We start from the raw sequence: 14,422 nt of genomic DNA, 5'->3' as shown, positions 1-14,422 counted from the left end.
CATATCGCTTTCCACCCAACGAAGTGCACTTAGCTCTTTTCCACTTGTACTGCACAGGGTTTGCTCCAGTGAGACAGTGAAAAAGTGCAGTTAGAGAAGTTCAAGAACAGGTGGCTGTAGACAAATGTTCCCTCTGCCTTATCAGTGGGGGAATAGCACCGTTCCTTTGTCACCATAGATTACCATTTATTACTTCAGTATCATGATACCATCATTTGAGCGGGAGGTAAAAATGTCATATTAGAAACATTTTTCTTGCTGCTCCATTCCACCAGTGGTTTTTAAAGCGAAGCTGCCAAAATCTATATTCCTGAATTGTTACCTGTCTAAACCTGTAGAACGTTGGTGGTTTCCAGACTTCTAGTTAAATACATCTCATGATAATAATTTTTGTATTGCCAAACTGACTCAATTAAGACATTTGTAACACATTGTATATTCAGCCTGGACTCATGAAATGGCTTAGCGAAGTTCATTAGCCTTGAAAAACTAGAATGCATTTCCGTGGACAAGGGAGGGAAACAGACTCTAACCTTCTGCTAGCATCTGCCAGCACATTGCTCTGAGCCCAAGTTATGCCTGCACTCAGCCCTGGCTACAGATAAGATTTCTTATCACTTGGAAAGCAACTGTCTGCAACTCTGTTATAATTGCATTTTCCTCTAATTGCCTACATTTGTTCAAATCCAATAAACTAAAAGTGAAATGCAGCGAGGCAGAAAATGTGTAGATCAGCACCAAAGATAATGTGAACGCAGTGGCCTGTGAACCCAGGCTCCTGAATTTTGCACGTGTAGGGGAGTTGAAGACAACAGGAGAGGAGGTCGGATTTAAGACCACAATATGGAGAGAGACAATATGGGTCACCACGTCTAGTCTCCAATCTCCCAGGCAACCATATCATAGAATGACTTTCATCAGTTTGTTGAGTTCTGCGTGTAGTAAATTTTAATGACAAATGTGCCAGCCGGTGTTGTTTCAAATCCTCTACAAATATTGCTTGTCATCTTCCCTGGTCCAGGAAGATATGATTAAAAATTAAATACTCCAACTTCTTGCCCTCCTCACCCCACTCCAACCTCCTGTTTTAATTTAATTCTTAAATGCCATTTGCATTCCTTTCAAGAGACACATCATTTTCTACCTTTTTGAAAAAGCTTTCCTTGTTGTTAGCTGACCTGGCCACACATCAGAGCATCAGTGCTCCCCTTCCACTTACCTCCACGGCTGCTGAATGTACTGTCGTTCCACCCCAGGTGGAATCATTAACTACAATATCCTGTCTTCTCACAGTCCAATAAGTGCTGAAACCCTGTGGTTGTACACCACAATTAATCTCTTCTGATGTTCAGGTACTGAACAGATTCATGTTTGATTCTCTCTATTGGAAAGTTGCTCATTAGAAGTAAAATAAGACAAATTACAATTATGGGTGGGCCTTTCTTCTTTTTTATTTTGTCTGTACTTGGGCTCGAAGATTGTATTTTCCCTTTGATTTGCTCTGTTTTATTACTTTTAAGGTAATTTTTTATGCAAGTTGCTTTTCATGTGCTTTTTTCACCTACTGAGCTATATCTTCTACCTCCAGGCTGTGCTCTGTGTGATGTCTTTAGCTCCCCTTACCTACAACTTGGCTTAGATCTCACCAGCCTTTGTTTGACCATACAGTGACTCATATTATTTCATAGGATTTCAAATATTGCTGTCATATAATAATACCTAGATGCATTGCTTTACCAATAGCTTGAGAAGTTTCATTTGTTCATTAAAACCCTTTGAGCTAAGCATTCAATGTTTCCTTAAGTCAGAGCTTGGAAATTTAAAAGTCAAGCTATTAATTGTCGGCATCAAGTCTTCAAATGTCTAGAGGGATGTCTGCCCTTTCATTTGATAATGTCTGTGAAAAATCCCAAACTGAGGCACCGGGATGTGTTTAGGGAGTTTTAATTAGATTCTGTTTTATCATTTATAGGCATATGAAAGTAAATGCAGAGTTTCTTCTTATATCAGTAAAATTTGTGTAAGAGTCATGGATCTGGGATTAAGGCTCCACAGAAGCTTTGACTGAATTATTTCCTAAGTTATTTTTTGCAATCATTATTGTAATGGACTCTGGATGGAAATGCCTGGATCCCTTCACACTGGGTCACATTGATTTGCTGTACTGATTTGCCCAATTTCATGAGGACCAAGATAAGAAGGGCTTGTGCTTTCAGTTGGAGAAGCATGCATTTATTTTAAACACTAAATTAGGCACAAAAAATTGGATCACTTGGTGCTTTATTTTATTTCTAAAATAAGCTTTCAACTTCCCTCTGGCTATTTCCATTAAGACTTTATGATACAACAGCATTTTCAAATACACCTAAACAATTAGAATAAAAACAAGGGGTATTGGTACAGTAGCAATGAACTTTGCAACAACCTTTAGTCAGTTGGTCTTAACTGTGGCATGCAAATTCTCATGGAGCCAGGACACAGACACACTGACATTAATAATGCCTGGAGAGAATTGCTTATTTTAAAAAGTCTATCAAAATCAGCATATTGGCAGATTGAGCAGGGAGAGTCCTTAAGGCTCTTACTGGATAATGCTGAATTAATGGTCTTGCTTAAATCCTGTCTGTCTCTGAACTACACATAGGACCCCATGGAAATGCCTGTCTCCTCTCAGGACCCTCAGGGTTATCTCTGCCTTCTGTTTTCAGAACAGAGCATGGATTTTCATATTGCTGAAAAGTAGGTAACTACAGTGACCCATTAAATGTATAATACTTAAATAGTCTTTGGAGGAGGGACTGGGAATTATGCCAGCAGCCCATAGAGTCATGCTTATTTTTGGACTCTTGGCACTCACGGATGGATGTTTAAGAAAACCCTGCTAATTTGAGCAACAGCTTTACAAAAGGTGGAGATATTCCCTTATCTCTGAGTGATGTGTAGCCCCTGGTCACAAGATGCTTCAGAAAGCTGGTCATTGTATACCACAGGGAGTTGAACTGAATCTGCTCTGGGCATTAAAATAAGTCTGGGAGGAGTTGTGGTGCCAACCGTGTAGGCATATGATGGATGCTTAGGTGATCTGACTCCTTCTATGAGACAGGCCAAGAAATATCCCTTATTATATTGGATTAGATTTAGGTAAGGATAATTCAGGGTCTCTCTTTTACTTTCCAAAAATGTCTGCTTTCTTTCTTTCTTATGATGCATTCAAAATATAAGAAAATGACCTTCAAGAGCTCCATGAAAAAGAGTACCTGAAGCAGAGGTGATGTGGTAGCAGTTATAGTAAAAGCTACTTCATCCAGTTTGGACAATCTGCTCCAACTTTTTTCAGTTTGATTCAGAAAGCCACAGACTATAAGTAGCATTTAGCAAACATCATGTTGCTGCTAGACAGGCTATTTTACTTATGATTGTAGATGTGACTGCTCATAAATGTGGTGACGAAAAATAGAACAGTGTATGGTTTCTATACTGCAATGGTATCCTCTATGTAATGACTTCACATATATTTTTAACTGGTGTCATATCTGTCACCACACTAGCCATAAGAGTAGGAGAAGGCTGAGACATGGAGGCTGTGTGCAGATGGCTAAATAAAGCAGGACAGGGCCCTCCATGTACTCCTGCAGGAGTAGGTGTGCCCTAGGGCATGTCCATGTGCTAAACTTTCCTTTTCCTGCAGAGTGAGCAAGCACCTAAGGCAAGCAGGTCTTGGTGGTGCCTGGGAGAACTGTCACAGACACTGGATGAAAAAGTGCCCCAGAGAACATGGATGATTGTGCAGTGCAGGATCATGGGTGGCCTGTGTTTGATATAGGCAGACAGACCAGCTATTTGGCTTGCATATACACAGGGAAATTGTGGCAGAAGTAGGAGGTGACTAATCAGTCATTTATGCATTTGCTGGAATTTTAAAATATTACAGCAAGTTTGAAGAAAAGAAATAAAACTTCCAGTAATTCCGTGTAACATGAGAATTGCTGCTGGCCCTGACTATCAGGAGGAAGAGCCTGTCATTTCTAGGCTACATACAACCCCAAATCTCTCTCTCTTTATTCCATACTATGGATGGCTCAAACTTGTCTTCTGTCAAGAGGTCTGCAATAAAATCAGCCTCTGCAGAGGCGGTCATTCACCTCCAGGTCCAATTCTTCAGGGGTCAGACGATCCAGCAGCTCCACATGGGACCTTAATAAAACATTCCAGGAAAACTCCAGGGACAGACAGTCATTAAAGGCTATTAACAGCACCATAATTAAAAACAAATTAACAGGAAATCTGAAATTGCCTGAAGAATTGTTCCTGTCTTGTGTCACATCTCATAAATCTCAAATTACCTTTGAAATTTGACTTAATATTTCAGAATAGCTGCAAGATCAACAAACCACTGCAAAGTAGTTAAAAATCTACAAAATTTGCTTCCTTAGCACTAAGACCAGAGGATATCTCTGACAGTCTGAATAGCACTGATGCTCTTAAAACTCTTTATTTACTCCAGAGGAAAGAAATAGCACAAGGGAAGATGGTTCAGTAGCTGCAGCTGTATTTGTACTGAATATTTCTCCAGCATGACTGTTGCTTTCTGATGAACTTGAAACCAGTTAACCCCTTTTAGTCAAAGCATCCTTCCTGTCACAAGAAGTGTTAGCTATTTTCTGAATCCTCGTTCAGATGGATGTTTATTACAAGACCTAGATAATGAATTGAAATGAAAATTTCTTCCAAAAGAATATGGGTTGAACTTACCAGCATTTTAGAAAAGGCTATGCTTAAAGATTTAAAGGTTTCTTTCTTATATTAATATATTTTTAATAACGCTGAGACAGAGGAACTATATATGATTTCGACTCCATAGAGAACATAGGACTTGCTTCAAAATTAATTACGAATGTATAGATATGTGCTAATAAAAGTATAGGCATCTATTGTGTGCTAAATAATTTAAAAGACAATGACAGTATTTTGTTTTGAAGCAAAACAAAACTTAAACTCAGTGTGTCAAAATGGCTGTATTTTCCTTAAAAGCCTGATGTTATTAGATATTTTATTAAAAGCTCAAATCCTACGGAGAAGTAATTACATGATGGACTCAAATTTTACTTAAAAACAATTCAACTGGTTTTATTGCAACTTCTGCCTGGCTGCAGAGAAAAGCTTGAAAATGTTTCCCAAGTGTATTCTATAGACTCCAAACCTGAAGTCAAATAAAAGAACCCATAGATAATAGACTTTAAAATTCCAGGTCTTTTGTGAACTCATCTTCAGCTTTTTTTTTAGGGCTGACAATCCTGCTTCCTTAAGAAAAAAAATCTAATAATTTACATTATCAAAGAATGTCAGAAAATATAACTTGTCATTTTTGTCAGCTTACCAGTTTTTTATCATTGTTAGTAGTGCAGTTTCTCTTACTGTATTAGTTAGACTAAAAAATTCTTTAGCAAGTTATTTTTCCCCTTGTACACTAACTTTTTTGTTTAGTCTACAAAGCAGTTATCAACTACACTGTGTCATGTAAAGCCCAGTAATTTTCTTGAGTTATTTTCTCTTCCAAACCTGCATGCCTGAAATTAATTTCTGCTTTCTGCCAGGCTGTGTGGACACAGGTCAGTGTTTTTTCCTGGCCCAGACACCTAAGAGCAGCCCAAAGGAATTGATCCATCCTCAGCACAGCACAGCACAGCATGGGCCAGGACAGGGAGGCAGGCAACGCAGAGAAAAGCAAAGTGAAAAATGTTTGAACAAAACCCGTCCAGGACACCAACGGATAAGGGATTATTTTCGTTCCGAATTTTAGTTCCTGAGATGTCCAGATGAGGCCACTGTTGTTTTACTATCTCGATTTCAAGAAAGAGATTTAATTTGCTTACCTCAGAGTTTTCTGTCTCCACAACTACAAGTGTGCTCAATAGCCTGTTTTTCTGTTGGAGAACAAAGAAAAGGAAATGGTTATTTTTATTTTATTTCACACAGCAGTTATGGTACTCGTGGAGGCAGGAAGGGAACCGGACAATGAGAGCTGCAGATGTGGAATTTCTTTTTTAAATCCCCTTTACTGCTGCTTGCTGCCTGCCAGGCAGGGGAGATACAGCAGTGCAATAGCAGGAGATGTTCTGAGGCTGAAGCAGAGCAAGCATTTTTCTTTGAAAGAGATCCCCGGGTGAAGCTTTCCCACAATAGCCCAGCCCAGACTGTACTGGGCTGTGTCACAGGCTTAGTTTCAAACGGACATGGTGCAAAGCCAGGGAGGGGTACAGAGCACTTTGGCTGAGTCACACTGTTAGGAAACAAGGATTTCTGTGGTGAGAGGCCAGATTGGGCACTGCCAAGTCCCCAGGCAGTGAACTCCAATGTGTTTTGGAGATGAGGATGACGTTCTCATCCAAAAATATCTGGCCAGCCATGGGGGCAGGCTGCGACTACAGGAAGACTGTGTTTCCTTTGTGTTTTGTTTTTGTTTCTTACTAAAATGACCTGCAGAAGGAAAGGCTCTGAAGTGACCGTGGGGCTGTGGTCACAAGTAGGAGCCCAGTCAAGGGGAGCAATGCCAATCTCTGAGTAGAGCTGTGGCAGGTTCCTCATTCCAGCAGTGAGACTAAAAGAAGGGAAATTCCTAACCTTATAAATGCTCTCTAAAAAGCTTTTTTCTTCTTGCCTTGTTCAAATCCATGGAGGGTCTCTGATAATCGGAGCATTTTTAACACCAGCTGGGCTGACAACCCAGAGACAGAGCTCATGAGAGGCTCTTGCTTTTGCTTCTCCACCTGCTTGGGCTGAAGGGCCACATTTTAGGCTTACGCCCCCCATCATGCAAGGCACAATCAAGTCCGAGTTCAGCCAGCTGCTGGGTTTCCTCCACTGAGGGCTCCTCTGCCTGCAGCGGCAGGGTTATCTCTGCCAATCTGGGCAGCATGTGGGAATGATGGTTAACAAGACTCAGACCTTATGACTGCAATGGCATTTAGCATAACGTTTGCAAACGGACAAATATTGGCAAAAAGTGCTTGTGAGGGAGGGATCTATGACTCACAGTCAGGCTGCCAACCCGCTCTAACCGAACAGATACAACTGGCCTCAGCCCTTTCAGGCTCGCCCAGGCACTCCAGGGAGTGCAATATTTCAGCCTCAGGACCCAGTTGGCAGCCCTGTTAAAGCACAGGTTTTAATTGTGTGGCTCACTCAGCTTGCCACCATCTTGTGCTACTCACTGTGGTCCTGACCGCTCTCCTCAGCTGCCAGGGATGCCTCCTCTCTCCCCTTTCTTCCCAAGTGGATGCAGCTCTATGAAGGACCTAAAGCTCAAAGGAGACTGAGTGGTGTTTGTCAGTAAGAAAGGACTGTGGGGATTGATTCCAAAGAGGTTGCTCCTGTGCCTTGACTCCCATCTGCAGGTTCTTGCATAATCCCTTAACATCTGAGCTGATGCAAGGTTTTAAGGGGAGGATCTCTGAAATGAGGTGGTAAGGGAGGGTATACTCATCACCATGGATCATCCAATGGAGAGAAAAAGCCCTGAAAGTCTTGTACTGTTTGTTGCAATTTTCATCTAATTTAAATGGTGCCTAAAGTTTTTGCAGATCCTTTTTAGAGTCCCTTTGAGTTTAAACTCACTGCATGCATATTCCTGTAGCAATACAATTTCCTTTCACCAGTAGAGCTTGCTTCAGCTGCTGTTGGGTATTATTATACCTCACTGCTTCCTTCCTCTCCCATCAGTCCCTCTATCTCAGATCTAAATGTCATTTATAGTTCAAACTCTTTGACTGCTAGTCCCCCTGTACCCCAGAACAGCCCAGAAAGACATGAAAGATCACAGGGAAAGGGATATCAAGAGGCTCTATTTTCTGGAGCACAAAAGAACCAGACCCCAAAAATCTGGTTGATAGGTGTGAAATTAGCACCAGACATTTAGGACAGAGCAATTTGGGCAGAACTGTGAGGTATGACTGCTCACATTTGGCAACGTGGGTAGCAATCATCCAAGTGGGCGCAGATACCACTGGAAAATGTCACCGCTGCAGTGAAGGTGATACTCTTTCTGAAAAGAAAGAGGACTATCCTCACCGCAAAGGGGATATAAAAGCTAACACCTTTTGAGAGTGTTTTTTTCCTTTTTTAGATTTTTTTTTTTACTAAACAGAAAGAAGGACTGACATAACAAGTCAGCATTACTAGTGTTTTTGCAGCGTGCAAAATTTTCCAGTAGACTAGTAACTACTTCAGTGAAATCAGGAACATCAAAATAAAAAATATTATGAAAATGTCCTTTAAATCTGAATCTAAATGATGGCTTCTTTGCTTGTTTTCTTCTTTAGCTTGCTTGTTTGTTTTTTTGAAGTCACTCTTGTTAATTGTCCTGCAGGCATGGTATGTACCAGATAGCCAAGAAAGCTGACATGGTGAAGTTATATACAGCATCCTTGTGACCTTTTTGCAGTGAAGATACATATCTGTCCAATAAAGCCCAGGCCAAATGACAGTGACAGCTGTCTTGTGGCATTCAGTTTGAATTGAACAGGTTTGCTCGCAAGTCAGGAGCAAGTATTTCATTACAGACTCTGCACCAAGATCAACATAAGCCCCCAAAAGTGAAACTTTCCCTCAGCAGCTACGGAAACTGCCCTGGTGGACTGAGATGCACTTCACAGGCTCCTCCTTTTCTCCTTGCTTTGACTTTCCCACCTCCTGCAAGCTCTCATCCTCTGTTGGCATTTGCATATTGGCGTAGCACTTGCAAGGGAAGAAAACCTCACTTCTCTCAGGAGGGAACCAGAGTATTATGGGAACTGAACACTCAAAGAACGAGGGGCGAAGGAGCATGGTTTTTCTTAGGAAAGGTCCAAAGTTGCCTGCATGGGAAGACGCCCTTCTCTCAGGGAGAGAGCCCAAGTCACTGCTGAAACGGGGATTGCGTTATGTCAGCTTGAGCCTCATAATGAAAGGGATGACCAACACGCCTGACTTCTTGTGGGGACTGCATGAGGTGCAGAAGCTGAACCTTTCACGCAACCAGTTGGTGGTGATTCCTCCTTTGCTGGGGAAACTGGACAGGCTGGTAGTGCTGAACTTGGGGGGTAATTGTCTCAAGAATCTGCCTAAAGAAATCGGGCTGCTGAGGAACCTGAAGGTCTTGTTTGTCAATATGAATTGCCTGACAGAAGTGCCAGCAGAGCTCAGCTTGTGCAGGAAGCTGGAGGTTCTGAGCCTCTCGCACAACCGCATCTCACAACTGCCTTTGAGCTTCACTGACCTGACAAGTTTGAGGAAACTGAACCTCAGTAACAACCGCTTTGTGCAAATTCCCCTCTGCATTTTCGCACTGAGGAGCTTAGATTTCTTGCACCTAGGGTCCAATAGACTGGAAAACATCGCAGAGAGTATCCAGTATCTGGTCAATCTGCAAATCTTTATTGTGGAGAATAACAACATACGCAGTCTGCCACGGTCTCTTTGCTACATCACCACTCTAGAGTTACTAAACGTTGATTACAATGCCATACAGACTCTCCCTGATGACCTCTACCTTTTGCGCCGGCTGCGCCGCATTGCCTGGAACCCAATGGATAAAGGCTTCCATGTCGCCCACAACCCCTTGTCCCGGCCCCTGCCCGAGGTTGTCGAGGGGGGCCTGGATGCCCTCTTCAGCTACCTCAGGGAGAAAAAGGAGCGCAACTGAGCTTCTGCTGATCTTGGGATTAAGCCTGTCATCAAGACTCTCTCATCAGAGACCTTTCTGCACAGGCATTTCCACTTCATAACACTTGGATTTCGAAGGCTGTGGATGGCTTTAGTAACAGTTGGAGGAAAGCAAGTAAAGTATGATGGTCTTGATTAAGTGTGTGAAGAGCAAACTTTCTAAAAATAGCCACCTCTGTAAGCGTCAGTGTTAGTGTGTTTGGGTTTTTTTTAGAAAAGAAACACAAAAACAAACTCGTGATAAAATGTTTATTCTTCACTTGACAGAAACAAATTAAGGCAGACTGCCAGACAGGCAGAAATGTGTATTTGACAGCCATTAGGTTGGAGAAACATTAATACAAATTGGATTTACTATATGTGATTGCAATTGCATTTTTATTCCTGCTCACTTCTTCATACACAGGTAGACCACTACATAAACAAACACTGTCATCTAAGTGAATCTCAAGGAAAATATTTGCTTTTGGCAGTGAATACATCCTGAGCTATATTAGCTCACAGACAATATATTACTGGTAATAATGTTTGTTGTTTACCATTTGTTGTTTACCCCACAGCTGTGCTCTGGCCTCTATAAATTACAGGTAAAGATTGCTGTTGATGAGGTGATATTTCCCAGTTCTTTGGAAGAAGATGTCAAACTTCGCAAAGCAGAGAAAAGACAGTGGGGTCTTCCCTCAAACGAAGGATAGAGTTGCTCATTGCTAGATGTACAACTGCTCTCCATTCCCTTTTCCACCTCCCTTTAATCAGAGCTGTGGAGTAACTTTACTCAGGAGGCAGTACATCTCCTAAAGGTGAAATATTTCTTTCAATAAAAGCAGCATCAAACCAGTCATCACCTTAAGTAAGAGCTTCAAAAACAAGTAGTTATTTCTGTGATTTTCCGTATAAGCCAGTACCATAAAGTCAGGTCTTATGTGGTTTCTCATATTGATCTTCTGTGAATGTCCTTCATCAAAGTTTTATCTGGTAATAAAGAGGCAGTATGAAAGAGCTGTTAACAATTTATGCAACCTGGGTTTTTTTGTTCCCTGACACCAGTGTAAAACAGAAGCAGCTCTGTTGAAATCAGTTGAGATAAATGCTTGTAATAGCAGCATAGAAGAGGAACGAGACTGTAATTCTTGAGCTAATTAAGAGTATTCAAAGCCATTTTTAAAGTGCTTCCTATGTCAAATCTCAGAATTCAATGATTACTTTCTAAAACATAATTTGCTTAAAATTATGGAAGGCTGTGAAAAGCTGATCCTGCTTCTAGTGAAGTTAAAGGACAAGCCCTGGCTGAGGGAAAAGCTTCTCAGCAGAGGTAAGAGCAGCCTGATAACAGCAGAAAATTATGTAATTCACAGGTCCATGCAAATAAACACAGCACCTTTGGCAACGCTAATATTATGGGTTGGGTATTGAATGCTAGCAATGAAGAATGCTCACAGGATATTCCATTCTGGGTCTGCCTGCCCTGATACTTTGTTGTGTTGGACTGGTTTTTGTATGGTCTGTCATTTTAATTGAGAATTTCAGTGTTAGGCTCAGGAATCACAGTATCCACATGTGCAGTCAAGAACAAATCTTATGTTTCTAGCAAACATGAAACCTTTTTGAAGGGCACATTTGCTCAAGCATTAAGCAAACAAACAAAGCAAGAAAACAAATACCACAGCACAGTTATTTTATGACTTTTTATTTAATGTATGTTTCAAATGCAAAGATATTTTATGTGTAGCTTTACATGTATATATTTCACCCATGCGATGAGATTTAAAGCAAAGTTCCAAGTTCTTAGTGAACAATGCATTTAATAAATTAATATGTGATTTCACTAGCGACAAGAAATAAAGCTGCAATTATTTATAGAAATACCAACAGATAATTCTTGGAGAGGATTAGGCACAGATTATTAACTTTTCTAAATGTCCATTTCATATCCCTAAGTCTGGCATTCACATAAACAGTGCGATATTGCTTTGCAGGAAAATGAGATGCCTATGGCATTAATCACCTGAAAAGATTTTCCACATATCAGTATGCAGGATTATATGACACTAGATAGCCTCTGATGTGATCTGACTAGGAGAGGTATGCACAGTAATTTACATGGAAGATGTGAGGCTGGACTGTGTGTTCATTAGGATACCACTACAAGGGTGAGAAAGAGTGCAGAGTGAGAAAGAAAATGGTCTCCAAACAGGGGATTAAAAGGCAAATTTGACATAATCAAATGCATCAGGAAAAGCAGTTATAATATGAAATGCAATACCAACAATTTAAAATTCAATTATTCAATTGAATAATAATAACCTTTTACTCAAGCTAATAAACCTCTGTAAGCATACAAAACACATAAAAGTGACTGTCATTCTAAACAGAATAATAAAATTGATTGAATAAATGGTACTTTAATGTATAATTCAGATTTTACCATTAGGAAAATAATTTCTACTGATCTGGTTTAATTTTTCTTCCATTCCTCAATCAAGACTCTCATAAATACCTTTCTCAGAGATACAGAAAATGATCTCACAGGACTGAAGGTAGTGTTCTTAATTCTTCTTGTAAAAAGAAAAGACTGTATATCACTGTTAAAGTATAGAAATACGCAAAAAAGGCAAATAAAGATATAGGTATTTGCATCTGAGAGGGATCGACATAGAAAAAGCAAGCAAGGGCACAAGAGGGAGATAAAATGCATTATGTCAAATGCTGGCTCTAGTTTTGAGCAGGGCATTAGAAAGGAATTGGTGGATCTCAGAGTTGTCATCTGCTATTAGTTGCGCAGATGACAGGGAAAAAAGGAACTGAAACACTGCAGGAACTGTGGTCATATCTCATAATATATGACAACAGTACCACTTCTATATATATCAAATTACATGAGTTTAATTTTATAATCTTTCAGAGAACTGTATGCCAAGCATTACATTTGTTTCTAGTACACACTGAAGTTGACTCATCCTAAGTCTTAGAGCAGCACAATTTTTGATGCATCTATTATTTTTTTGGTGGTGGTACTCTTAGAGGAATGGAAAAAGTGGGATCCACTCATGGAAAGGATACTTTTTAGGCAGGGTGACTTTTCTATGGCTTTCACTCAGAGAAGCTCTGAAAGTGCTTAGAAAAACTCTTGATGTGAATGAAACAAAGGGCAAAACCAAGAACAAACTAGAAAGAACACAGTCAGGGGTCAAATGGTTGGGATAAGTGTAATACACAATACGGCTATACAATTTGTTGCTCAATTCTCATCAAATACACTGGTGGTACATTTGAAAAGAAAGCTACATTCATGAAAAGTTTAAAGTCTAGTCAACCAGCAAAGCCTTTGAAAACTGGAAGGTCAGGCTTTTGGTCTAACCCAAGTTAGTGTTTCAACCTTTGACTGAAAGAAAAACATTTTCATCTGAAGTATTGCTGTAATACCTCAAAGGAAGTTAAAGCTGAAATGTGTTGTACCTACTTCTCCGGGGCTACTGGGCAACTCTGGCACGTTGGCAAATTTCTTCATGCCACTTGTGACTGGTAACTTCCCAAAATCCATTGCCATGTCCCAGCAGCCCAGTGGGACACCTGAGGGCATGTAACTTGGCCAGGAACACCAGCCCATTACATGAGCAAAGCATCAAGAACCTACAAAGACCAATTTCCAAGATATGGAAAATTTCCAAGATGTGAACTGAAGAGGCATTTCAAAACAGAGCTTTTCAGATTCCAGCTGAAACCTCTTGCAATTCAGATTTAAAAAGTTTATGATTATTAATTTTGTTGAAAAATATGTTTAATTTTTTTGCCAACTTGCCAATGTTTTCTCCATACTTTTTTTTCATTTTCATCAAAATTCTTCTGCTTTTTGCCAACCCCAAAAACAGTTTCTAGGGGTTTTTTACTGTAAGAATATGCATTCTGCAATTTAAACTTTTTAGTATACAAATGAATAAATTTCCTATTACTACACTATAGCTTCAGGAAACCATATCTTTCAGTTAATAATTTTAAGTCATCATTTCAGTGAAGGAGGATGCACCTAAAAAATATTGCATTGATTCTGGAGAGACTTGGATTAATTATTTACTTTGCTAGGCCAGCACATTACTTGAAAAAACATGCCACAGCACATAATTTCTGCAAGTAGAAAAATCATTGATGCTTCAGCTTATTTCTTTAAACACTGAAAAAAAAAGCCTCAAAGGTCTTCACCACGTGAGAGATAAATAAAAGTAAATAAAGAGTGATAAAGAAAGCAAGCAAAGAAAATGAACTAATCATCTGCTCAGTATGGTTTCACTAAATTTCAAGGATAAATTTGATGCACAGTCTTCAGACAGCAGTTCTTGAGTGATTCAAGGAGCGTTTCAGACTGCCTTGCACAGTTCTACAAAGTATAATTGATATGCATGAAAATAATTCTATGAAAATAACAATATATATAATAATTTGTAAAACGTTAAGAAAATAAGCATATTATTATGTCACATGTGCTTCTGCAGTTCTCACATGTGGGAGCTGATATCCTGAAATAGTTACAGCTGAAGGCAAACTTCTGGCTGTAGAAGGGCCTTCATTTATATGAGAATACATATTTTTCCCATTTTATATGTGGCAAAACCAAGATTTAAAAGCTCAGTAGATGTTTAAATTTGCATAAGGTTTCAGATGTATTCGTACAGAGGTACACTTAAATACTCACATGTGGAGTAAGTCTGAAAATCTTTTTATAAAATTG

The 14,422-nt window shown here is 39.8% G+C and overlaps 2 protein-coding genes across 2 annotated transcripts in view; one reads left to right on the top strand and one right to left on the bottom strand.

Moving 5' to 3' along the window:
* LAMA1 (laminin subunit alpha 1) overlaps positions 1 to 6,916 on the bottom strand; it is a 123,919-nt gene extending 117,003 nt beyond the window's left edge. Inside the window, exons 1-2 of the mRNA XM_017819428.1 lie at positions 6,802 to 6,916; positions 4,143 to 4,243 (exon numbers count right to left, since the gene is read on the bottom strand). Of these exons, the coding sequence (XP_017674917.1) occupies positions 4,143 to 4,243; positions 6,802 to 6,916 (216 nt within the window). The remainder of the gene's footprint in view (positions 1 to 4,142; positions 4,244 to 6,801) is intronic.
* A 1,679-nt stretch (positions 6,917 to 8,595) lies between these two features.
* Positions 8,596 to 9,951, top strand: LRRC30 (leucine rich repeat containing 30). Its single transcript, XM_017819433.1, has one exon. It carries the CDS (start codon positions 8,783 to 8,785, stop codon positions 9,677 to 9,679), a length of 897 nt encoding a protein of 298 aa, XP_017674922.1. The 5' UTR covers positions 8,596 to 8,782; the 3' UTR covers positions 9,680 to 9,951.
* Positions 9,952 to 14,422: the final 4,471 nt, after the last annotated feature.

Source organism: Lepidothrix coronata, unplaced genomic scaffold (assembly GCF_001604755.1).
Source record: "Lepidothrix coronata isolate B3197 unplaced genomic scaffold, Lepidothrix_coronata-1.0 Scaffold75, whole genome shotgun sequence".
Taxonomy (NCBI): Eukaryota; Metazoa; Chordata; class Aves; order Passeriformes; family Pipridae; genus Lepidothrix; species Lepidothrix coronata.
The sequence above is the reverse complement of the archived record's forward strand: the minus strand, read 5'-3'. Positions and strand labels throughout refer to the sequence as shown.